General features: G+C 38.4%; 3 protein-coding genes and 1 long non-coding RNA gene across 4 annotated transcripts; all 4 read left to right on the top strand.

Annotated features, from left to right (window-relative positions):
* Positions 1 to 3,098: 3,098 nt before the first annotated feature.
* Positions 3,099 to 8,605, top strand: LOC115923278. Its single transcript, XM_030983699.1, has 4 exons — positions 3,099 to 3,180; positions 3,688 to 3,867; positions 6,910 to 6,994; positions 7,755 to 8,605. The coding sequence occupies exons 1-4, from the start codon at positions 3,099 to 3,101 to the stop codon at positions 8,398 to 8,400; spliced, it is 993 nt and encodes a 330-aa protein (XP_030839559.1). The 3' UTR covers positions 8,401 to 8,605.
* A 3,625-nt stretch (positions 8,606 to 12,230) lies between these two features.
* LOC115923277 (putative fungistatic metabolite) lies at positions 12,231 to 13,082 on the top strand. The gene is made up of 2 exons (XM_030983698.1): positions 12,231 to 12,312; positions 12,763 to 13,082. Exons 1-2 carry the CDS (start codon positions 12,231 to 12,233, stop codon positions 13,080 to 13,082), a joined length of 402 nt encoding a protein of 133 aa, XP_030839558.1.
* Positions 13,083 to 20,774: 7,692 nt separating this feature from the next.
* On the top strand, positions 20,775 to 21,656 carry LOC115923117. The gene is made up of 2 exons (XR_004063797.1): positions 20,775 to 20,969; positions 21,589 to 21,656. It is a non-coding gene; the product is annotated as an uncharacterized LOC115923117 (long non-coding RNA).
* A 74-nt stretch (positions 21,657 to 21,730) lies between these two features.
* LOC115923276 lies at positions 21,731 to 27,445 on the top strand. The gene has a single exon (XM_030983697.1). It carries the CDS (start codon positions 21,731 to 21,733, stop codon positions 27,443 to 27,445), a length of 5,715 nt encoding a protein of 1,904 aa, XP_030839557.1.
* Positions 27,446 to 27,520: the final 75 nt, after the last annotated feature.

The following is a 27,520-nucleotide window of genomic DNA, read 5'->3' as shown; positions in this document are numbered from 1 at the left end:
CCATGGCAAGCCGTTTTAACATTTCATTTCTTGATATCCATAATTCAATTCTTGATATCAAGAAATGATTTTCCATTGTCTTAAAAATGGAATGCTATTGTGAACAAGTGGTCAGTTGTTGGGAATAATAATGAATAGTGGTCTATCATGTATCCACTTTTTGCCCTTTTCACGGAAGTTCGTCCAAATGCATATATGAAAAGATAAGTATATCTAGATAAGTAATATTCAATAGAGCGACAACCTTGCTGCCCTAATACATTACATTCAACGACAATTCTTAAGATATTTGTAGCTTCAAAATTATCCGGGATACAGCCTCCTATGAATCCTGTGAAATAAACTTAGAAAACTTTGAATCCAGTCATTCAGAAAACTGCGAATCAGAGCATGTACAGATCAGTGTACACCTCGGCACCACAAAAGGGACTTTTAGATTTGCACGTCAACATCTTTGACTGCAACGTGTGACGTCATTTTAAGGCACTGCGCATGCGTTACGTCGTCTCAATCGGCGATCGAGAATGCGTCAACCTTGATTTTCCTAAATCTAGTACATACATACATATTGATATTTATATAGTGCCTTTACATGCTCAAGGTACTAGTATGCCGCGTGCGCATAAAATATACAGTTCCCCAGGTAGACAAAGGAACATCCCTTCCCTACTATAATATGTAAAAATGTGTAGAACAGGTGTCACATGCATATTCACCTGTTCTACACATTTTTACGTAATAGCAGTGAAGGGATGTTCTTTTCTTGAGGGTAGAATGAGGGACTGTATATTTTGTCCTCTTTCTTTGTCCGTGATATTCATAGTGTTACTTCCTGCATGCATGTATATCGTCGAGTGCAATCTAAAAGATTTCTAATTGTAGTCAACATGGGCAGTTAAAGGAAACCTAAACCCAAAGAATAAGTGTAGGTATTCTGAAAAATGAGATGTATTCCTGCCCTGTCATGTACAATATTCCTTACGAAAATGTACAAGATATATATAAATGAAGATATTCATATGGCATGATGTGATGCCTGTCAGCATGACATGGGCGCAGCCATTTTCTTAAAATGTGACGTATCTGTTGAAGTTGTACATGTATCATGCACCAAGCTTTAGTTGGAAAGAATTTTTAAATCAATAACGAAACCTTTACTTTTCAATGAAAAAAAAAACAACTGAGATGATAGAAATTATGTTAGGTGAAAAATAAATAACAGGGTCACAATTGTAACAAATTCATTTATAAAAACTACACTATAGCAGTTGACAAATCTATTTCATGTATGAGAAACCTTCAACCCAGAAGAGCACTAACTAATGTATGCAATTTGCGTTCTGGCAATTATAGTACAAAGGATAATAGCAGGTGAATGAAGTGCTTCATCACCACACACGTCTGGGAAAAAAGCATCCATAAATTTGAATACAATTACTTGATAAACGACTTCGCATAGTACGTCACATTATCAAGAAAATGGCGATGCCCATGTCGTGCTGAGAAACTGTACTTTATTTTTGCTTTATACCTCTCTCATACACTTTGGTGGGGAATCTTGTAGATGTATGGGTAATAACATAATAAATCTCTCAGAATAAGTAAAGTTATTACTTGGGGTTCGGTTTCCTTTAAGTACGTTGACACGCATGATCAGTCGGCGTTCGTCGTGTTCTCGTCCACTCAATCTAAAAGTCCCTAAATAAAAGTGTGAAAGGAGCTCAATTATTCTGTTTTTGCACTGCGCTTGACCTCTTTTGGGAGGTCTGAGCTCGTTCCCAAAGCGTTTACTCCGTTCAACCTTATCTCCTGACTGTACTGCAACAATGGATTCTAAAGACTGACATTCAAAGTGAGAATAAAAGATCCACATTGAGTAAACAGCAGGGGAAATTGGGTACGTGGTTAGGGGAATTCCCGTTCGTCATTGTGATATGATAGTCTCTTAGCCATGCATTCATGATGAATGTTTATAGTTTTATGCTCTAGCTTTTGGATGGTTAGAGGAGGGGAAGGTGTGGGGTGTGTCATAGCTTATTTTTGGTCGGTGTCATGATGAAATAAGGTCCATTATGTCTAGAAAATGAAACCCGTAGCACAGTTACAATGATGATGTTACTACACACACAACACAACAAATAGCTACTTTCAAACCAATATGTGAAATGTGTTTTCCCTATATTTTAAAATTGGCACCGCCTTCTTTTCACATGTTTGAAGATTTCATCTCCCTACATACTTCGGATAATGTCACAGGTACGATATCGTCTTACAAGATATTGTGTGATAATGCGAGGCATTCTTTTACACTTTAAAAACAAAATTGATTCTAAGTACGTTTTCGTTAGGGAAGTCTTACAGGATGAAGATATCAGAATCTAATTGACATACATGTATCGTTTTATTGACTCAATTTCCTAAACATCACGACTAATGTGATCGGGGAGTTGGGGCCAGAAACGTGCCCTGGTGGGACAATATAACTTTTTAAAATCCATATCCCCAAGGGTATGATATTCTTACCTACAATATTATTACAGTCGGATTGTATACAAAATTTCTTTTCATACGATTATTCTATTCATTATGAAATGGGCTCTTCGCGCGCACAAAAGAAGCAGACAGAGTAAATACACTCGTTTAGTCATTTACGTTATGCTTGAGAAAAGAAAGCGTGCTTTGAGGAAGTTCAATTGTATAATTACAAGCAAATGCACACAGTTTTTATAAACGCATTCGATTGATATGCGAACAGTTCTTTTCAAGGTAGACAGCGTTTCAATTACAAACGAGATTAAACTTGATAAACATGAATTGCATTTCACAGGGCAGCAGGGCAAATATTTCGTTATCTGATACAATTGATTTGAGTTCAACAGTTTAGGCTTGTTTATCTTTGGGGAAAGGACATCACATTCTCACATTCTAAGAGAACAAACATATGTATGATATCTGAGATTATAATTATTGTCATTCACCTGTGGACAAATTGAAAACGTCTGCCAACACAACACAATCAGTGATACGTTGAAGGAGAGGGAAAATCTAAAGCTTTCATGTGCCTCTATGAATTATAATTTCATAGAAAATTTTAAACAATGGATCTAAAACTGGTCTGTCACTACATCCTCCTAGTCATCTTCATTTCGGCTCAATCATCATCGGCATCGGAAACATACGGTGAGTGAGCTTTGCATACATCTCTATTTTTGTTTCATGACACTTATATTATGACTCTCAGCCTTGCACGATACATCTGACGCTATTCCTCGAATGACTGGTTATTGCTTTAGCTTTGCACTGTTTGATGCTCAGATGCTGCTTAGTGTTTGATACTTGTTTTCATATATTTTTGATCTGGACATGTACGTGTTTTTCGCATATTTCACAGGTTATTTCTTTATGTTTACCTCAGCCAAAATATGCTAATTCGTCTTTTCACAATGTTCTGGGGTAACTTGTATTTAGAGTGTCCATTGGTTTGATTTGTTTCTATAGAAAATTAGTAATTGGCGAAACACGATTCTTATCATAAATCACTTCAACTTGTCACGCATTTTAGCCTAATTACTGAACGACAAAAGTTTGAAATATAGAATAACAAGGAACATACAGTATTACTTATAAACCATATACGTATAATGACTAAAGCAACGTGATTTTATTCTCTCATTTGACAATCGTTAGATAAAATCTATGTCGGATGCTTCAAAGATAAGATGAATAACCGCGTCCTGTCAGATGCCGTATTAATATCTAGTAACATGACAATCGAGCTATGCATTGACTTCTGCACAGGATTGAATGACACTGACTCTGCTTACGCTGGAGTAGAGTTTGCGAATGAATGCTACTGTGGGGTTGCTAGTAGAAACTACAGTCGACTTGGAGTGGCAGAACGCAGTGACTGTGATCACCCGTGTGTGGGGAATAAAACTACTATTTGTGGGGGCTCAGACAAAATCTCTATTTATAACCGTAAGTTGAAGTATTTTCAGAACTGATAGAGACTTTCCACTATCGCACAAAGTAGCAGTTTTGCGCTAACGGGGAAAATGTCGTCCTCAATGGTCATATTTCATTGTCCGTGATTTGCCCATGAAAACAATACAGTTGTATCAAATATCATATATGGGCAATGTTGAAGGTAGATCATTCTCATTGAAGAAAATTCGGTACCAACCTACATACGTTTGAAAATATATATTCCAACTTGGACATTTTCTGTACAAATCACTTTCGTGTGAGGAAATTTACGTTATATTTATTTATTATAAATAAAATATTGTAAGCAATCGACACGACGTATATACCCCTCGTACCCGTAGTAAGGTGGATCCAGCCATTGAGGGTGCTATGCAGGCGCGTACACAGGGGGGTGTTTGGGGGTTAAACCCCCCCTTTGGTAATTTTTTGTGTGTAAACCCCCCGCTAAATTTCTCTAAAACCCCCCCCCCCCCCTTTTGGTTTTTTTTTTTTTTTTTTTTTTTTTTTTAATTAAAAAAAAAAAAAAAAAAAAATCCCATGGTTGACCTAAAAAAGCTGACCTTACCCCCCCCCCAACGGAGCAAAATGTCAAATTTTCAAATTTCGAGACCAAAAAAAAAAAAAATGTGTCCTCTTACCCCCCCCCCCCCCCCCCCCCCCCCCCCCCCCCCCCCACCCGCTTATTCAGCGGCTGGCTGAGTCGTTGCGAAATTTTCGGCCCGATTTATAAATGTTAAAACCCCCCCCCCCCCCCCCCCCCCCCTTGAAAAAATCCTGCGTACGCGTCTGGTGCTATGGTGGTATTACTCGGGGTGAGTAGGAGATGGGCAGGGGCAAGGGTAAGATAATGTAAGAGCTTTGAATCATTTTAGACTTTTAAACATTCGATTAGGGGGGAGGACGTGGTGCCCCCTGCGTACCATGTATCCACGCTTTTGCCTTGTGAACAATAGTGACCAAATTAAGAAAATAATTTGGCGATAACGCTTGTTAATACTGAATGTGTTTTATAGCTATTTAGGTTTTTGTGTAGACGCAGAAATCACAATATATATCTTACATACACTGGTACCAAACTTCATATTTTTACATGCCAGTTCCCTATGAGATATAAAGAAAAAATGTTTATATTTAAAGATCTTTGGTCCTACTTTCTTTTATATCCAGTTTTATAGTTGTGCCCAGCTTTATTATAACCAAGAACTTATAGAACAAAAAATCCACCACATCTAACACGTCTAACATTTTGCAGTATTACTGATTAGGCCTCAATCAACTACTGAAACATCGTCTAGTTCAGTGATACCAACTTCCTCCGACTCATCGACAGCATTTGACAAACGAACAGAAGAAAGCGATGAGAGCACAATCCCAACATCAACACGTTCTACAAAATTAGGTAGGTACAAGTTTTTGCTGACTTTCGCTGGCTATAGACCCTACAAAACATATACCCAAATTTTTGAAAGATTTACAATGAAAAAGTTTTATTTCGAGTATTGCTTTTGTTTATTACTGACTTTGGTAAACGCACTTTCTTGACATGCTGATATGATATTAATAGTGAAATCTTGCAGGGTGCCAATAATATGTAACATCACAGATAGTTGGAAAAAAGGTTTTACCTAATAATAGAAAATTAATTTTATTAAATAATGACTGGATTTTATACCAATTCATCGACTTGGTCTTTTTCAACCTACTGTTATGAATACAAGACAGAAATACATGTAATATAATAGTCACTGAAAATGGAATTACTACTTGACAAATTAATGTAAGCATGCCAAAGATCTCTCACAATTACTCCACCCTTCCCCTCCCCTCTCTCTTCTCTCACTCCCTGCTACCTTCACCCCTCTCTCTCTATCTCTATCACTCCCTCTCTCTCTCTCTCTCTCTCTCTCTCTCCTCTGTATCTCTTCCTATCTGTCCCCGCTATCGCTCACTACCTGTATATCTGTCTCTCCTTACATTTACATACATACAACACTCCTGCTTTATAAAGTTTATCAGGTTTATAGTCTCATTCTCAAAGGGAATCTAAGAAATGAAGGTCGAATCATTAATTTTTATTCTAAACTTTTCCATGAAATTCGTGTATCACATTTCAAATTGGTCAATCCGGCTATCATACAATTATGATAATGCCATCTCTATGCCCCTGATTATAATTCGAACAGATCCCTCAACCTTTGCTGGCGTACAGTCTACTTTGATGACTTCGAGTCTTCAACCCGTTACAACAGGCGACAAAAGCGGCATTGGTATGTACGCTGTACTTGGTGTTTGTAAAGAATTTGTTTTTAATTTTGGGAGGATCATTGTCCCGGCCCCCCCCCCACTCCGAGAACGGACGGACCCCATGCGTGTTACCAAAATGTCCTTTTCGTAACAAAAGAAAAAGGTCGACCAGTATTGACTTTACACACCGGACTTTTGCTGAAAAAAAGGGGGGGGGGTAGGGGTGCTGAAAAAGGCTCGTATAACAAAAGAAATAGGTCGACTCGTATTGACTTTACACACCGGACTTTTGCTAAAAAAAAAGGGGGGGGGGGGTCGCTTAGAACACGCATATGCGCTATGCGTACCCTAAATAACACTGAGTGGGTGGGGGGGGGGGGACGGGATCATTGTAGGGAAGGCAAGTTAGATAAATAAACAACCATTCCGTTTTATTTAAATAGGGTAGCCCCGTCAATAACTCATCTCTATAACTTTTAGACTGGCATTTCGAAAATTGATAGGGCTCTTTTATGAATGCTTGCCTCTGGATTTTTTTGTCCTCGGAAATTAAATAGACATATTGAGCACCTGACTGTACACTTCAAGTACTTCTTTCATGTATTTTTCCCCGTCATCTTTTGGTTCAATTATTTGCTGCATTTGCATTTTCATTTCCACTTGTATTCTATTTTACAGGATTATATGCAGGTGCTTGTGGAGGAGGCGCATTTCTTCTGATACTTATCATCATAATAATTGTTTTCGTCACATGTAGACGCAGGTAAGCCTATAGTAAGAATGAATCTAATCTCAAAATTATAAATGTTGTGAAAGATTTATCTAAAAAAATGAAATTACACAATGTATTGAAAACTGTATATGCACATGGATGCTTGGTAAATATATGAGTTCAGAACAATATCAAACAAAAGAAATAAAAACAAAGCACAACAAAATAAAGACCAGCGTAAAAAGTGTTGTTTGGTCAAATTGTCTTCGTTCTCCAGTTTTACCTTCGCTGTCCACAATTTCCACATAATTTCGTTTTGGGGGATAGTCTGTAAGCTAACTCCGCCATTTCTAGTGATACTACACCTACCATTATACCCTTTGATGGCATATTCGTTGGCAATCGAGCTTATAAACTAATTCATAGAACATTTGTTTATCTGATGTCTGGATAATGGTTTCGATTATTATAAACTTAAACACAAATACAAAGTACATGTAGAAAATCTTGAATTGTGGAAGAGATCGTTCTGCTTTTTTTAATATGACGTTACCTGGTCACATGAACACCGGACTACAAAACACTTCCTATAGGGGCGGGACTTAATGTTGACAAAGTAAACTGAATCAATGGTTCTTACAACGTGCCTCATATTTTAAAATAAAAACCACTTATACAAAAACAATAGACATTTTATATGTTTTCGTTGTTTATTGCGGGGAGGGGAGGAAGCCTGTTCCATGTACCCTTGGATCCACCTTTATGTATTTATGACATGTATCTTACCCCATTTTCGATCCTCTTCTAATAGAAATACAAAGAAGCGATCAGCTGCTACTGACCATCCATTAACAACGATATTTCCTACTAAGAACGACAATGAAGAACGGAGTAGACCTACCGACGAGGAAGAGGATCCTTGTTATGAGAACAAGAGTGCAGAGACGGAACGCGATTATGAGAACATGACCGTGGACAATAACGAACTAAAATACATGAACTCGGAGAAGAGATCTACCATGAAAGAAGCAACACACGACCCTGCAGCCCTCTATGCCATGCCTGACATGTCAGCTAAAAACTCATCTCGACCTAAGACGTACACCTCGCCACCAAATGACACAGATGATCCGTCATTGATGTACGCTATGCCAGACAGAAGAACTAAGACGGTGTACTCGAGCAACGGGAAAGCAGCGCTGGGGGAGGATAGCCTCCACGCGCTGTACGCCACTTCCACGAAAAACCGCTTGGAGCCGATCGGTATGGAGGCATCGACAAATGGGGAGGGCTTGTACGCGCTACCAGACAAAAACCCACGTGACCACGTGACCCAAAATGGCGCCGGAAAGCGTGATGATGTAGAAGCCATGTACGCCATGCCAGATAAATCACGACGGGGCAATGATGTTGATAACACTGTAATGATAGAAAATGATATCTACAGCTCTACATAGAATATCATAGGGAAATAGAGAGGCGTAATGGTTTTGCTGTTTTTGTTCTACTTTTGTTGAATTAAAAAAAAGGTTTGTCCGATCTCCCCACATTCATTTAAATGCGAACACACTCTATGTTGCTTTTTGGTTAATAAAGATAGATGAATATGAGTTTTAAAAAAAACCCTAATAAAACATTGTCTTTTTTTGGTTGTTGTTGCAAATGTCTTTGATAAGAAAACAGCTAAGTTGAAATATTCAGCAAATATATATTTTGGCGAAGGACATTTGAAATGTATAAGCCTGCCCTTAATTAAAAAAGATTTTTGTTGACAACGCTTTCCTAGATATATATCTAGAAAACAAATAACAATACATATATTATAGACAACAAAGAAAACGTTAGCGAGGGGCTTAGAGGCGATTCAAACTTTGGTTAGTAAACATAATTATTTATATAAGTATCACATGTATATTTTTGTATTAATCTGTGCTATAAAAAAAGGTGTCTGTACGAATGAATGAACTTGTATTACACGGTTATAATGCCTATGACCTGTATAACAGAGGGAGATTGAATTGTATTTTATCATAGTAAGGATGATTGCATGCCCTAATATAAACACATACATCGCATCCTGTCTACCGGGGATAAATATACTGGCTTTGTAAATTTAGCTAAGAAAAATAATCCTAAAATGATAATAGGTGGAAGGGCGAAGGGGATTTGCGAATATTATGTATACTGAAATATATCAGTTGTATTGAAAAATAGACCTTTTACCTGATTAAAACCTGCATCATGCACGGATGAAATAGTATCAAGGATACCAATGTCAATATGAGATAGCACATATAATGTTTTTAAAAGGACTACCCTTTCGTACAGGATAAATCTACAAAAGCAAATACAACTATTCTGTATTCACATCATAGCCTTCAACTAAATGGAATATGTGTATATGTACTATTATGATATCTTCTATTGTACAGTGAGGTAGAATCATATTTTATTATTGTAAGGATGTTGCATGTTTTAACAAAACTTATAGTGCATCCCGAGTAAGGGCGAAAATTGGCATTTGTTTCCTTAAATTTGTTAACGAACAAAATCTAAATGTAGTGTTTCCTTATAGTCTGTGCAAGGGCAATAGGGATGTGTATATACGTATAAAAAATGAAACATATATTTATTACTGAAAATGAGACTATATACATGATAGAATGGTGTGAGATGTAAATACAAGTTGAATCATGCTTTTCAGGACAGCCCTTTTGAAGACTGAAGAAAGAAGTATATCTAGAAAGAAGGTTAAAACACTTAGATTATACACAACACGCGCGATAAAATGCTGCACCATTCGCGGATGACTGTTAACGTGAAATTTCATGTTTTTAAAGAACAACCTTTTCGTAAACCTAGTTTCATTACATCCAAAATAAAATCACTCATGATGAAGCAGTTATGTGAACTTGCATTGATTTTGTTCGAAATAGGGTTGAATTCGCTTAGAAAGAGGTCTATCGATTGTCTAGGTGGACGGTATTAACCCCCTTTTTTTTTGGTCCTCGGAAATTTGAAATTTGCACCCCCCCCCCTTCAGCGCCAGGGGGGGGGGGGGCTGGGCCCCCTGGATCCGCCACTGGAATATACTGTTTTCTTAGAGTCTATTAACTGGATTCCTATACAGTTAGAATGTAGCAAATGTATGCTGTATCTTATTTATGGTAAACACATCTTCTTTAAAATTTTCAAATTGTACACTGGTATACAAGGTGAATGATAACATTTGTAGATAATGTCATTTTTATGATGCAAACATTAAGCATTTAATAAATTGATGCTGGTATTTTTTCCTGCGTTTATTTACAGTATTATCTATCTGATATGGACTCATTTGTGATTTTCTATGATGCACATTGGATACAGGCCTAACATTATCATAACGCTGTTCGGTCGGGTTAAACACAACAAAGGCCAAACACATCATATGATTGTACTATATGTATAGCAATGACTGTACTACAACAATACATTGTAGAGGCTGACGTTCAAAAGCAAGAATCAAAGATCCACACTGAGTAAATAGTGCCAGAAAGATCGGGTATAATATGGGAATTCCTATTCGTCATTGTGATACTGTATACTGTTGAATTAGCTATGCATTAATGATGGAATATAGTTTTATTCTTTAGATTTCACATGGTTAGAAGAGGGGAAGGTGTGTGGTGTGACATAGATTATTGTTGGTCGGTTTCATGATGAAAATAATTCCATCATGCCAAATAAATGGAACAAATGGCAAATAAATTAAAAACTGGCACAACCGAACTGACGATCTTAGTACCGAGATTTATCCACACGGCCGATGGCCTACTTTCAAACCAATATGTGAAATGTAATTTCCCTGTATTTTTAGTTGGCACCTCCTTCTTTTCTCATGTTTCAAGGTACCATCTCCCTTAAAGGTACTATGTCCCTTTTGCAGCCAACCTCAAATGCCGTAGAACTTTGCAGGAATCATGAATATGTCATGTATGTCCTATCTGTGAAATTTAAACGTTAGCAGTGTCCTCCTATTCAAATTATGCAAGGAAACCCGTTTACTTGCTAGACTTTTCTGTCAGACACTATTGAGTGACTGACTGGCTTTTTTTCTTCTTTGGTAATAACATACATGAAAAGAGTTGTAAAGGGTACATGAGCATTCGTCTACATCAATAACCCATTTCTTGTGATGGCCAAGATTAAACTGATTGAATCTTTGCGCAGCATAAAACGTATGACCATTCGGTACAATTGTCTGAAAATCAAGATTATTACTTTTGGGCTCTATAGCCCTAAAGTCAATTTGACAATTAATAGTCGTTATTTTCCCACTTGAAGACATTGTCAAGCCCCACCTTTTTAGGGAAGTTCTAAATTAGTATTATCTTTCAAATGCAGTTGGAAGTTTAACCTTTCATTTTTTGGCCTGCAAATGGGACATAGTACCTTTAATCTACTGAATAATGTCACATTTACGATATCGTCTTAAAGGATATTTTAAAATAATGTGAGGCATTCTTTTACACCTAACAAAACTTTGATTCTAAGTGCGTCTTTGTTAGTGCAGTCCAGGAAGATATCAGAATCGATTTGACATACATTTTTTAGTTGACTCAATTTCCTAAACACATGCACGGCTAATGTGTGTGATCGAGGAGGTGGGACCAGAAACATACCCTGGTTGGACTCAATACCTTTTATAAACCCAACAGCCCGAAAAAAGTGTGATATGCTAGCCTATAATAACATCGAATGGTATACAAATTTTCTTTTCATACGATTATTCTATGCATTATGAAATGGGCTCTTAGAGGACACAAAAGAAGCAGACAGAGTAAATACACTCGGTAAGTCATTCACGTTATGCTTGAGAAAGGAAAGCGTGCTTTGAGGAAGATCAATTGTATAATTACCCGCAAATGCACACAGTGGACATAAACTCATTCGATTGAGGTGCGAACAGTTCTTTCAAGGTAGACAGCGTTTTGAATAGAAACAAAATTATAATTGATAAATATGTATTGAATATCGCAGGGCAGCAGGGCAAATATTTCGTTATCTGATACAAGTTTGAGTTCAACAGTTAAAGGATCGTTTATCTTCGGGGAAAGGACATCTCACATTCCAAGAGAACAAACAAATTTATGATATCTGCGACCATAAATATTGCCGTTCACCTGCGGACAAATGAGAAACTTCTTCCAACACATCCAGATCTGAAGCAGTGATACATTAAAGGAGAAGGAAAGTCTAATGCTTCATTTGCTTCTTTGAATTATGTCATAGAATATTTAAAACAATGTATTTGAGACTGGTCTGTTACTACATGCTCCAAGCCATCTTCATTTGGGCTCAAGCATCATCGGCAGTGGAAACATATGGTGAGTGAGCTTGAATACATCTCTATTTTTATGTTTCATGACATTTTTCGACTCTGAGGCTTTGCATTATAATCTGGCACTATTCCTCGAATGACTGTGTATTGCTATAGCTTTGCTCTCTTTGATGCTTAGATGCTGCTAAGTGTTTGATACTTATTTTCATATATTTTTAATCCGGACATGTGTTTTTCGCATATTTCACAGGTTTTGTTAATGTTTACCTCAGCCAAAATGCCAATTCTATTTACACATATGCTAAAATGAGTAATTGGCGAAACGGGATTCTTATCATTAAATCACCTCAAGTTGTCATGCATTTTTTTTGCCTAATTACTGAACAACACGATTTGAAATATAGAATACAAAAGAACATACAGCATTACTTATAAACCATATAAGTATAATGACTAAAGAAATGTGATTTTATTCTCTTCTTTGATAATCGTTTAGATGACCTCTATGTCGGATGCTTCACAGATGCTACAATTAAGCGGGTCCTACCAGATGCCCAATTAATATCTGATGATATGACAATCACGGTATGCATTGACTACTGCACAACGTTGACTGACACTGACTCTGCTTACGCTGGAGTAGAGCATGCGAATGAATGCTACTGTGGGGTTGCTGGTACGAACTACGATCGACTTGGAGTGCCAGAAGACGGTGACTGTGATTTCCCATGTGCGGGGGATAACACTAATATTTGTGGGGGCATTAACAAAATCTCTATTTATAACGGTAAGTTCAAGAACCATCAGAACCAATAGTGACGTTCCACTATCGCCACAAGTAGTGTTTTTCGCTGATGGGGAATATTCTGTCCTCAAGGGACATACATGTCTCATGTTATGCCTATATGCAAACAATGCAATTCAATCAAATATCATTTCAGTATGGGTAACGTTGACGGTAGGTCATTCTATACAAAAAAGAGGAAAATTATATTTTGGTACTAACCATAAGTTTTTTTTTAGATATTGCACGATTCGTATGTGGACATTCCCTGTACTAATCACCTTTTTGGAATGAAATTGATGATAAGATTTTTTTTTTTTTTTTTTTTTGGGGGGGGGGGGGGGGGGGATATGAATTCTTGTAATCAATCGTGACAACACTTTGTTCGTGGCGTGTTTATGCTCCTCATAACCGTGGTAGGGTTGGGCCAACCATTAAGGTCGCTAGGGTGTTACACGGGGTGGGGAGAGGGACGGAGGGAGGGTAGCAGGGGCAATGGTACAATGTAAAAGAAAACGATCATTTTTGTCTATAGTGCACAAGTATCGAATCTGTTTAATTACAGATTTTGTTATTTTGTAGACGCAGAAAACGTGTTCGTTGCAAACCTTAACAATGGTACCAAGCTTTGATTTTGTACATGCTGGTCTTCAATGAGATATATAGAAAATACATTGCTATTTAAAGACCTCGGTTCTGTTTTCTTTTATATCTAGTCTTATATTTGTTATTCTCTATATCATAACCAAGAAATTGATTTTACCGCCACATCTATTACATGTCTAACATTTTGCAGTTTCATCGATAAGACCTCCAACAACTACTGAAACATCGTCAAGTTCAGGGATACCAACTTCACACGAAGCATCGACAGCATTTTACAAAACAACAGAAGAAATTAATGAAAGCACAAATCCAATATCAACACGTTCTACAAAATCAGGTAACTAGATGCTAGGTGGTATGGATAGATTTTCGCTAGATATAGACGTGACAATACTTATACCAAAATTAGTGAAAGATTTACAACGAAAAGCTCCTATTCAAGTATTGCGATTGTAAATTACTGACTTTGGTCAATGCACTGTCTTTACATGCTGATAAGATAGTGCAGGGTGCTGTTGATATGTAAAATCACAGATAGTGGGGAAAAGCTGTTACTAATTATTTTCTATTATTATAATAGACAATTAATTTTATTAATTAATGACTTGATTTTACACCAATAATTAATCGACTTGTTCTTTTACACCTACTGTTATGAAAACAAGACAAAAATACACGAAATATATAATAGTCACTGAAAATAGAGAAATTATATGAAACATCAATGCAAGCATGCCATATATTTCTCACCGTCACTCCACCCTTCCCCCTCTTCCTCTCTCTTCCTCTCACTCCCTGCTATCTCCACACCTCTCTCTCTCTTTCACTCTCACCCCTCTCACTTTCTGCCCCAACCTCCTCTCTCTGTCTCTCTCCATCTCTCTCTCTCTCTCTCTCTCCCTTTATATATATATATCTTTTTTTTTCTCTCTCTCTCTCTCTCTCTCTCTCCTGTATCTCTCTTCCTATCTCTCCACGCTATCGCTCACTATCTCTTCCTCTCTCCCTCTCCTTAGAGTTACATACATATAGCACACCTACTTTATAAAGTTGTATCTAGTTTGGTTCTCATCCCCACAGGGAATCTGAAAAATGAAGGTCAAATCATTAATTTTTATTTTGAAATCTTCCATAGAAGTCTTTTATCACACTTCTACTTGGTCATTCCGGCTATCATAAAATTACGATAATGCCATTTATATGCACCTGATTATATTTCAAAAAGATCCCACAACCCTTGTTGGCGTACAGTCTACTTTGATGTCGAGTCTTCAGCCAGTTTCAGGCGACAAAAGCAAAATTGGTATGTACTCTGTAAGAATTTTTTTTAATTTTGGGAGGATCATTGTGGGGAAGACAAATTATATTACAATCCATCTCTAAAACCTTTAGAACGGCATTTCGAAATTCGATAGGGCTCTTTTATAAATGTTTGCTTTCTTTTTTTCCCCCTTAGAACTTATAAAGATAATTTGAGCACCTGACTCACTTTCACTCCATAATAGTTCTATCATGTATTTTTTCCGTCATCTTTCGGTTCAATTATTTGCTGCATTTGCATTTTCCATTTATATTATACTTTCCAGCATTATATGCAGGTGCTGGTGGAGGAGGCGCATTTCTTCTGATACTTATCATCTTAATAATTGTTTTCGTCACATGTAGACGTAGGTAAGTCTATAGTAAGAATGAATCTAATCTCAAAATTATAAATGTTGTGAAAAATTATCTAAAAAATGAAATTACACAATGTATTGAAAACTGTATATACACATGGATGCTCGGTAAATATATGAGTTCAGAACAACATCAAACAAAAGAAATAAAAACAAAGCACAAGAAAATAAAGCTCAGCGCAAAAAGTGTTACTTGGTCAAACTGTTCTGTCAGGTCACATTTGGTATTATACTTGATGTGTAATTAACACATTCGGTCCTAACTAGTCTCCATTTTCAAGTTTTACCTTCGCTGTCTACGATTTCCACAGGTTTTCGTCTAGGGTGAACTTTGTAAGCTAACTCCACCATTTCTGGTGTTACTACACCTACCACTATACACTTTGATGGCACATTTGTTGGTGATCGAGCTTATAGACTTATTCATAGGACATTTGCTTATCTGCTGTCTGGATAGTGGTTTTGATTATACACATACACAAAAATAAACAGTGCATGTAGCAAATCTTCAATTGAGGAAGTGATTGTTCTGTTTATGACGTTACCTGGTCACATGACCACCGGACTACAAAATCCTTCCTGAATTCTTCCTGAATTGATATGTCTTACAATTTATCTTAAATAACAAAATGCATTCATTTATCGGTGTAATGTATTTTTCAGCACCCTTGTGCCCTATATTTTAATATAAAAATCATCAACCCCCCCCCAGATCTTTGTTTTTTGTTGTTGTTTGTATTTTGTGGGGAGGGGAGGGGGGGGGGGGGGAACCACCTGTCCCATGTGCCCCTGTATCTGCCTTCATGTATTTATGACATGTATTTCCCCTATTTTCGTTCCTCTTCTAATAGAAATACAGAGAAGCGATCACATGCTACTGACCATCCATTAACAACAATGATTCCTACTAAGGACGACAATAAAGCGCATAGTAGACCTACCGACGAGGAAGAGGTTTGTTATGAGAACGAGAGTGCAGAGATGGGACGCGACTATGAGAACATGACCGTGGTTGATACACGCGAGTACGTTTACCTCCCCGAGGCGAAGGACAATAAAGAAATAACATACATGAACTCCGAGAAGAGATCTACCATGAAAGAAGCAACACACGACCCTGCAGCCCTCTATGCCATGCCTGACATGTCAGCTAAAAACTCATCTCGACCTAAGACGTACACCTCGCCACCAAATGACACAGATGATCCGTCATTGATGTACGCTATGCCAGACAGAAGAACTAAGACGGTGTACTCGAGCAACAGTAAAGCAGCGCTGGGGGAGGATAGCCTCGACGCGCTGTACGCTACTTCCACGAAAAACCGCTTGGAGCCGATCGGTATGGAGGCATCGACAAATGGGGAGGGCTTGTACGCGCTACCAGACAAAAGCCCACATGACCACGTGACCCAAAATAGCGCCGGAAAGCGTGATGATGTAGAAGCCATGTACGCCATGCCAGATAAATCACGACGGACCAATGATGGAGATAACACTGCAATGATAGAAAATGATATTTACAGCTCTACATAGAATGTCATAGGGAAATAGAGAGGGGTAATGGTTTTGATTTTTGTGGTACTTTTGTTGGAATAATTATTTTTCATCCGTTCAAATGCATATCCACCCACATGCAAACACACTATATGTTGCTCTTTGGTTAATAAAGATAAATGAATACGATTTAAAAAAAAATAACGTATTGACCATATTATCTTCTTTTTTTATTTTTACAAATGTCTTTGAAAGAAAACCAGCAAGGACCAAATATTTAGCAACCATGTTTTTGGCGATTGAAATGTGGAATGTACACTGTATAAACCTGCCCTTTATTAAAAAGATTATGATGACGGCCCTTTCTTAAATAAATATATAGAAAACAAATAACAATATATATAAATATTATTTTGACAACAAAGAAAACGTTAACGAGGGGCTTAGAGGCGATTAAACTTTGGTTAGTATAAAATTGTTTATATAAATATCGCATGTATGTTTTTTTTATTTAATCTGTGCTAGGAAAAGAAGAAGTGATGTCTATACGAATGAATATAAATCAAAATTTATACAGATATGTTCAATTCTGGTGATTGGTGCTACTTTTCCATTGATACTTATTTTACCATACAAAGAAAAATATCTCTGCTTGCATGAACTTGTATTACACGATTATGATGCCTATAACTTGTATAACACATTGAGGTTGAATTGTTTTTATCATAGTAAGGATGATTGCATGCCCTAATATAAACACATACATCGCATCCTGTCTACCGGTGATAAATATACTGGCTTTGTAAATTTAGCTAAGAAAAATAATCCTAAAATGATATTAGGTGGAAGGGCGAAGGGGATGTGCGAATATGTATACTGAAATATATCAGTTGTATTGAAAAATAGACCTTTTACCTTATTAAAACCTGCACCATTCACGGATGAAATAGTATCAAGGATACGAATGTCAATATGAGATAGCACATATAATGTTTTTCAAAGGACTACCCTTTCATACAGGATATATCTACAAAAGCAAATAAAACTATTCACACCATAGCCTTCAACTAAAAGGAATATGTGTATATGAACTATTATAATATATTTTATTGTACAGTGAGGTAGAATTATATTTTATTATTGTAAGGATGTTGCATGTTTTAACAAAACTTACAGTGCATCCTGAGTAAGGGCGAAAAATGGCATTTGTTTCCTTAAATTTGTTAACGAACAAAATCTAATTATAGTGTTTCCTTATAATCTGTGCAACGGCAATACGGATGTGTAAATACGTATACAAATTGAAAAATATATGTAATACTGAAAATGAAATCTTACACATGATAGAATGCTGCCTAATTAAGGATACAATTGCTAATGTGAGATGTAAATACAAGTTGAATCATGCTTTTAAAGGAGAGCCCTTTCGAAGAAAAAAAAAGTATATCCAGAAAGGAGGTTAAAACACCTACATTATAAACAACAGGCGTAACACAAAGCTGCATCATTCGCGATTGGAATAGATATATAACTGTTAATGTAAGTTTCATGTTTTTAAAGCACAAGCTTTTCGTAAAAAAGACATATCTAAAGAAAACAGACCAAAATACATACATTATAAACAACAAATGAAAGGAAATGCCTGCATGCACGTACCACAATAATGTCTCGTATTGCATAGTAATTAGGTAGAATAATATTTGATCATTGTAAGGATGATAGCATGTTGTAATCAAACTTCCACCGAATCCTGTCTAACGGCGCAGAAAAATGATATAGTTTCTTAAGTTTGTTAAAGGTAAAGACCAGTATTGGAAATGCCCCAATTTCAAAAAATGAAATGGAAGCTCTTTTTACCAATCATGTGAAAGAATATGTTTTGACTAATACATGATGATAACAAATTTGCCGGGAAACCGCCTACTAATTCATATATTTGGTAAATTTGTTTCTCTCATGGTCTGTGAGAGATATCAGGGGCGGATCTAGCTTTTTGCTAAGGGGGGGGGTTGACCAATAATGACGGTGCGGAGCATCGTCCACGAGCCGCGAAGCGGCGAGCCGATTTTTTTTTGGGGTGTTTATTTGAACCCCGTAAGTGATGTTTTCATGGCATCTATTAACACAATGGAGACCATAAAAAGCAGTGCATGAACACGTCCGTATTACACCCCCATGTATGGTAATTTACCCTGTATGCCAACTTTTTTGCATGATTCAAACATACCTTCCAGTAAAAAAAGATGCGAGACTGGATTGCCGCAACTTCTTTGCCCTGTTTGCTTCCATATTGCTTGTCACTACACTCAGACCAGACTGATAAAAAAGTGAGCAACTTGAACAAGTAATCCAGGAAATGAGCAGCCCAGCTCAGCGTGCGTTGCCAGGTTAAATCTTCACAAAATCCCCACCCAAACGACACTTAAAATATCCCCAAAGTTGCCAAATTTTGACAGAAAATCCCCAAATTCGTTTTTCATAAAACTCAATATTATTTTCATTCCCAAATATTTATTTTTCATCCCCAAAGACTTCAACAATCCCCCAATTTTTTTTTTTTTTAATGTGGGGATTTTGGGGATGAGAATCGGCAACGCTGGCCTAGCTTGTCACTTCGGCGGTGGCCCGTGTCCTCAAAAAAGCTGATGGGGGGGGGGGGGGCAAGGGACTCTGTGACATTTGTTCGCCCAACCCCCCCCCCCCTCCCCCAAAAAAGAAATAATAATAATAATAATAATAATAATAATAATAATAATAATAATAATAATAATAATAATAATAAATGAAATAAATACATAGAAATAGAATAAAATAAAATTACAAGTTTAAAAAAAAAGATAAGATTTAAAAAAATGGTCCCCGGATTTTTTTTTTTTTTTTTTTTTTTTTTGGGGGGGGGGGGGGGTTGCAACCCCCCCAACCCCCCCTCTAGATCCGCTTCTGGATATAGGGTAGTGCCATATACATCTTTCTGTGTATAGTGCTTGTAACTTTACGAAGAATGGGCCAAATTTCTTATCATTTTGATGATTCCAGAACCTTGCAGATGCTAGATGCTAGATGATCAACCTTTTCTGATCGATTCCACAACGTTTCTTTCACAATGCAATCGCATGACCATAACTGGTCTTTACCTTTAACAAAAATAAAATATGATGAATAAACCGTTCTCTTAGAATCTGTGCCTGGGTAATTAGGATGAGTAAACATGTACAACAAATGGTATGTATATAAGTTTTTTTTATGAAATAGATATGTTTTCCCATGGGTAAATGTATTCATGCTGCCATGCATAGATGATGTCGATTTTCTTTTACTTTAATTTAATAAGAACATACGTGTATACTCTATATTCAATATAGATATATGGCTCCCATTTGCAATGAAAAGCTTTAAAAATAATTACCTTGTACTGACACTATCTTTTATTTTGGAGTGCATGTACCAAATGATTATCACACCACTGAATGCATTTGTTAACATATTAAAGTCCAGTGCTATAAATGTATATTTCATCCTACAGCATGAAGGAAGACCTTATCCTAGTTCCTATCTATCACATGAACTATCATATTTTTCTCAACATTTGTATAATAAAATTATGATATCTATATATATTTTTAACAGCATCATATTTCCTTTATTCAATGTGAACAGGGTATTAACTGGATTCGTATACAAGTAAAATGTAGCAAATGTATGCTGTATCTTATATACTGGTATACAAGGAGAATGATTTGTACATAATTTTCTGCTTACGATGCACACATTAGGCACTTAATAAATTGCTGCTGCTAATTCTCTTTTCCTGCGTTTCTTTACAATATTATAAATCCTCCTGCGTTTATATACGGTATTATCTATCTACATATGGACTCATTTGTGATGTCTATGATGCACTTTGGATACAGGCCTAACATTATTATAACGCTGTTCGGTCGGTGTTTCAGTGATCGATGTGAATTCATTTTATTAAGTCGATCAAGTAGATTGATTATATTTATGTTTAGCGCCATCTGGAGGCTACTAAATTCGTGTTAAGAAATGGCACCCTTTTTGGTTTCCAGTGGATGAAATCTATTGATATTGGAGGCATCCTTGTGTAAGATGGAAGTTAGATGCACTTAAGAAGGCAGAATGAAGGTATGTAATGATGATATGTGATGAATGTTGTATATAAATGCAGTAATGATGCGATATTCCATGATAAAGTACCTTTCATTCGCACCTAATTCGTTGTGTACATTACATGGATGTAACTTACATTGCACAGTAGCCGAGACGGTCGGCTCACATACCGAATGTTATTGTTATGTAATGTACACTACGGCATGCGAATGAAAGGTACACGTATGCAAGAATGTAAACAAAGATTTGCCTAGTTTGAGTCAATGTACTAAGATGAGTACTTAGGGTGCATAATATGAGAAAGTTGTTATATGATTTATACAAGTTTATATTGATAATTAATAGATGGCTTAGTTATAAAGATACATGCTGTAATTATGAACAGAAGTGATACAAAGGATGTATGTCAGAAAGCCTGACTTAGTTCAATTAAGCATACATGTACTGGTAGAATTGTATTTAGTTTATATGCAGTACAAGTTAATGTGTGAAATAAGGAAAAGGTTCAAACAAGGGGTTAATTAGCTGTAAGGTGCATATTATTGATACGAGTCACCAGGTTTTCTCTAAGCATAATATGTATATTTATGAACAGTTGATTTATGATCCGTTCGATCTATTTTCATTTGTGCAGTTTTTACGGAGCATTTGGAGCAACAAGAGAATTGGAATAATAAAGAAAGACCAATAAACAAAGTCAAAGATGCTTCCGCTACAGTAAAAACTTCATTTACGTCTAGACGTCTCCACGACAACTGAAAGAGAGCTATTACATCATGGCTGACACTGAAGGTGAAAATAGACCCCATCGTGAACCCAAGCCCACAGAGAAAGGACTACAATGGCAAGTGGAAATTAAATCCAAAGAGTTTGACAGCTGCATTAAGTCCTGGAATAGAACCGCAAACAAGTTGCGAGTTTTACTTGGTGATGAAAGCGAAGCGTCGACAGTACAGGAGACTAGAGATGCTCTACAAAGTACTGTAGACAAACTGATAAACACCCAAGAAGAGTTGGCTGCACTTAGAGCAACTGCGAAAGTTGAAGACAACAGTGATGACAAGCTAGATGAGGTTGAAACAGCACACAACAACATCATGAAACAGACTCTTGATGTATTGATCGCCCTTAGACCCTCATCTCGAACTTCATCTAAGAAGTCGAAGAAGTCTCTTCCTGTTGAACCGCAGGAGCTACAGGATTGCCAGGATTGGGTGAACGACATTCAGGTAAACGACATCCAGGAAGAAGTTGAAGCAGTAAGTCAAGTTAGTCAACCCAAGTTAGACAGTGTGCAGAACGTTCAAGCTGAGACGATGAGATTTCTGGTTGAACAGATGAGGATGACGAGGCTTCCTTTACCAGAACCAGCAATCTTTGCAGGAGATCCATTGACTTACCCAGCATGGAAGCATGCATTTGATGTTCTCATTGAACAAAGTGGAATACAGCCTATGGATCGTTTCTTCTACTTGCAGAAGTACCTCAAAGGCCAGCCCTTGGAACTTGTGAGAGGATATGCACTCATTGGAGATGAGAGAGCTTATCTAGAAGCACTGGTAGCTCTTAAGCAGAGGTATGGAGATTCTTTCATTATAGCAAATGCTTTCAGAGACAAGCTAGACAGATGGCCTAAGATTTCTTCGAAAGATGCACTTGGTCTAAGAAAGCTAGCTGATTTTCTTCACCAATGTGTCACTGCAATGGATAGGATTGGAAATCTACACCACCTAAACGATGAGAGGGAGAATCAGAAGCTCTTAGCGAAATTGCCAGACTGGCTTGTGGTGAGATGGTCACGTAAGGTCATTGGATGGACAGAGATGAAAGGACAGTTTCCTCCCTTTCAAGAATTTGTGAGGTTCATAGATGAAGAGGCTAAGATAGCATGTTATCCAATCACATCTCTACACCACATGAAGGATAGGAGATCTGATCAAGGCAAGCCTGTACCAGATGTTAGAACTCTCAACACCAATGTCAGATCTTCCAATTCAGACAACAAGAGACAGAGGGAGAGGAGAAATATTCAACGCTCCTGCTACCTGTGTAGGAAGGATCACCTCCTAGAAGAATGCAGTGAATTTGCATCAAAGGACATGACAGATCGTAAAAGGTACATAAGAGAGAAAGGTCTATGCTATGGATGCTTGAAGGCAGGCCACATGTCCAAGCATTGTAGATGGAGAAGTACCTGTAGTATTTGTCAAGGGCGACATCCATCTTGTCTACATGAAGATAGGAAGAAACCAGAACCAAAGACGGAGACAAATGTAGAAGACAGACCCATGGAAACTCAGACGTCATGGTCTCATGCTTCATTTAGTCAGCAACCTACCGGTACTAGTAGTAGATTGACCACCATGAAGAGCACTATGATAGTTCCTGTTTGGTTATCTCATCCAACCATATCAGACGAGCGAATGGTGTATGCATTATTAGACACCCAATCTGATACCACTTTCATGTTAGAGAAAACCAAGGATGAGATGAATCTGCAGGGAGTTCCTGTCAGTCTCCTTCTTTCAACGATGTCTGCTATGGATGAAAGAGTACCAAGTGAACGCATAGAGGGTCTGACCATCCGATCATTTGATGGAGAACAACGGTTCGCTCTCCCGACAACCTACACCAGACGGTTTATACCAGCAAACCATGATCACATACCCACTCCAGAGATGGCAATGAGAATCCCTCACTTATCCAAGATTTCACATCATCTCATGCCCCAGCAAAGTTGTGAAGTTGGTTTATTGATTGGATATGACTGTGCAAGGGCACTCATACCAAGAGATGTCATCCCTCCTGCTGATGATAATGGTCCGTATGGTCTTAGGACGGACCTTGGATGGAGCATCGTGGGTACTGTGAAGGAAGATGAACACAAGTATGCTTATGAGGATGATCCCGTCGGTGTAAGTCATCGATTGACAGCCTGTGAGATTCCTGCTGAGCTAAGGACAGTAAACAAGGATGTGTTGTTCGCTCATAAAACATCAGTAAAGGAGGAGATCACCCCTGCAAGAGTGACGAGATTGATGGAAGCTGATTTCCTTGATAGAAAGGATGAAGGAGCACCATTTTCGCAAAATGATGTTAGATTTATGAATATTATGAGAAAAGAAATTCATAAGTCAGCGGAAGGACACTATGAAATGCCTTTGCCCTTCAAAGGAAAGAGACCAGCGTTGCCTAGCAACAACTTCCATGCAAAACGAAGACTTGATCACCTAGGGAGAAAACTCAAACAGAACGAAGAATACCATAGAAATTACACAAAGGTAATGAACACCCTCCTTGAGAAGGGATATGCTGAGTCAGCGCCAGACCATACCCCCAATGGTCAAACGTGGTACATTCCCCATCATGGAGTTCTTCAGCCAAACAAACTGAGGGTGGTTTTTGACTGCAGTGCGAAGTGCAGAGGGGAGTCCCTGAATGATCATCTGCTAACAGGACCAGACTTGACTAACAAGTTGGTCGGAGTTCTCTGTCGTTTCAGGCTGGAGCGGGTTGCATTCATGTGTGACATTAAAGAAATGTTCCACCAGTTTAAAGTCAATCTGGACGACAGGGATTATTTGAGATTTCTCTGGTGGACAGACGGTAACTTCAACCAACAGCCCAGTGAATTCCGGATGAAAGTACATCTGTTCGGGGCAGCCTCCTCACCGGGATGTGCTAACTTCGGTCTCCGACAAGTAGCTTCTGACTTTGCTGCAGACTTTGGTGAGGATGTAAGAGACTTCATTCACCAAGAATTTTATGTGGATGACGGACTGAAGTCATTGCCTACAGTACAACAGGCTGTGGATCTGATATCCAGAACCAAGCAGTTATGTGAGAAGGGAGGTCTTCATCTGCATAAATTTGTCTCCAATTCAAGAGAGGTACTGAAGACTGTTCCAGAGGAAGACAGGGCGAAGAATGTCAGAGAGATTAACCTTCTCCATGATGATTTACCTCTAGAACGAGCTCTTGGCGTACAATGGTGTGTCGAATCCGATGCATTCAACTTCAGAATCACACTTCAGGACAAGCCCCTAACCAGGCGAGGCATACTTTCCACAGTCATGTCTATTTATGACCCCTTAGGACTGTTGGCACCAGTTGTGCTTACAGGGAAGCAGATTCTCCAGACATTGTGTAAGCTGACAGCAGACTGGGACGATCCGCTTCCAGATGTTCTGCGAGAAAGATGGGAGAAATGGAGAATAGACATACTGGAACTTCAATCACTCTCTATCCCTAGATGTTACAAGCCTGCTGAATTCAAGGCCGTGAAGTCGGTACAGTTTCATCACTTCGCAGATGCAAGTACAACAGGGTATGGTCAATGTACTTACATGAGATTAACTGACGCCGCTGATAGAGTGCATTGCACACTAGTGATTGGAAAGAGCAGAGTGGCACCCTTGAAGTCTGTAACAGTACCTCGCCTGGAATTGACTGCCGCTGCTGTTGCTGTGAAGGTCAAGAAGTTCCTGAAAGCAGAGCTTAAACGTAATGACGCAGAACATGTGTTCTGGACAGACAGCAAAGTTGTGCTTGGCTACATAAAGAACACTGACAGGCGCTTTCATGTATTTGTAGCCAATAGGATTCAACAGATCCGTGACCATTCCAGTCCATCAGATTGGAAGTACATTGAATCAAAGAACAATCCTGCTGACGAAGCATCCAGAGGTCTAACGGTGCATCAGCTGAAGGATTCAAAGTGGTTACATGGACCAGAAATGCTGTGGGAAAAGAATTTTTCCATAGATGAGGATGGAGAGACATTCGACTTACTTCCTGATGATCCAGAGATGAAGAAATCCCAGGTACATGTCTCCCAATCCAGTGCAGATGTGTTTGACCTGAGTAGACTGCAACGTTTCTCTAGCTGGATTGCTGCAAGGAAAGCAGTCGCAAATTGTCTGCTCTTCATTTCACGTTTGAAACAAAGCTGTAAAGACAGGCGTGATGGGAAAGCAAGTGACTACCCAACAACCAGAAGGGGTGTTACTGTGCAGGATCTTCATCTAGCAGAGATTGAAATTCTAAAGCACGTTCAGAAGGAAGCTTTTGAAGATGAAATTCAGATCCTGAAATCTATCAAGAAAAACCAGAGTCTAACTGAAAGAAAGAAGAGGCGTCAAATCAAGAAAGCTAGTCATCTACATGGTCTTGATGCCTTCTTAGATGACAATGACATCCTGAGAGTAGGAGGACGGATTCGAAGAGGTGACGACTCTTATGAAAGGAAACACCCAGCAATTCTTCCGCAAAGTCTCCATATCACGGAACTGATAATTCGTCATTGTCATGAACTAACAGCACATCAGGGGAGAGGCATGACACTCAATCAAGTCAGAGAGAATGGATTCTGGGTTCTTGGAGGCAGTAATCGAGTATCCAAACTCATAAGGAAATGTGTCATGTGCCACAAACTACGTAGCCCAACTCAAATCCAAAAAATGTCGGATCTACCTTCTGACAGAGTTACCGAGACGTCACCCTTCACATATTGTGGGATGGACTGCTTTGGACCTTGGACGATCAAGGAAGGTAGAAAGGAAATGAAGAGATATGGTCTGCTCTTCACCTGTATGGCCTCGAGAGCAGTACACATTGAAACACTCAACAGCTTGACTACGGATTCATTCATTCAAGCACTTCGTCGTTTCACAGCTCTTCGAGGACCAGTGCAGCAACTGAGAAGTGATAGAGGGACAAACTTTGTCGGAGCTGAGGAAGAACTAAAAAGGGCCTGGTCTGAAATGGATCATCAGAAGGTAAAGGACTGTCTTCTAAATGAAGGATGTGATTATGTTCACTTCGCCTTCAACGTTCCCTCAGCTAGCCACATGGGAGGAGTTTGGGAGCGTCAGATACGTTCCATTCGCAGTGTGCTGGAAACTCTACTGTACCAATCCGGCAGACAGCTCGATGATGAATCACTACGAACATTAATGTGTGAAGCTGCAGCCGTAATCAACAGCAGACCATTGACGGTAAATCACATCAATGACCCAACGTATCCAGCACCTCTGACTCCTAACCATCTCATCACAATGAAGTCTAGAGTTTTCCTTCCTCCACCGGGAAACTTCCAGAGTGCAGATATGTATTCCAGAAAACGATGGCGTAGAGTGCAGCATCTCATAAATGAGTTCTGGAATCGCTGGAAGAAGGAATTTCTTCAGAACCTGCAAGTCCGACAGAAGTGGACTCACCCACAACGTGAAGCTGAAGTCGGCGACATTGTCATTGTGAAGGACGTGAATGCACCCAGAAACCAGTGGCCACTAGCACGTGTTATCAGAGTCTTTCCATCTGAAGATGGACACATTCGCAAAGTGAAACTCGTTGTGGGGGACTCCAGAGTATGTAATAGCGGTAAGCGTAAGAACCCTCTTCAAGAATTGGAGCGTCCTATCCACAAACTGGTGCTTCTGTTACCGCGTGAAGACCAAGAGGAATTCCCGGCCAAGGAACCCGACATTTGATAATTTCGCGGGGAATCCATTTAGTTAGGGTTAAACTTGTTATTTAAGTAAGACCTTAAGATTTCTAGTCAAGAC

The sequence above is a fragment of the Strongylocentrotus purpuratus genome, unplaced genomic scaffold (assembly GCF_000002235.5).
Source record: "Strongylocentrotus purpuratus isolate Spur 01 unplaced genomic scaffold, Spur_5.0 spur5_scaffold_13, whole genome shotgun sequence".
NCBI lineage: Eukaryota > Metazoa > Echinodermata > Echinoidea > Camarodonta > Strongylocentrotidae > Strongylocentrotus > Strongylocentrotus purpuratus.
This window is presented reverse-complemented; position numbering and strand designations above follow the sequence as displayed.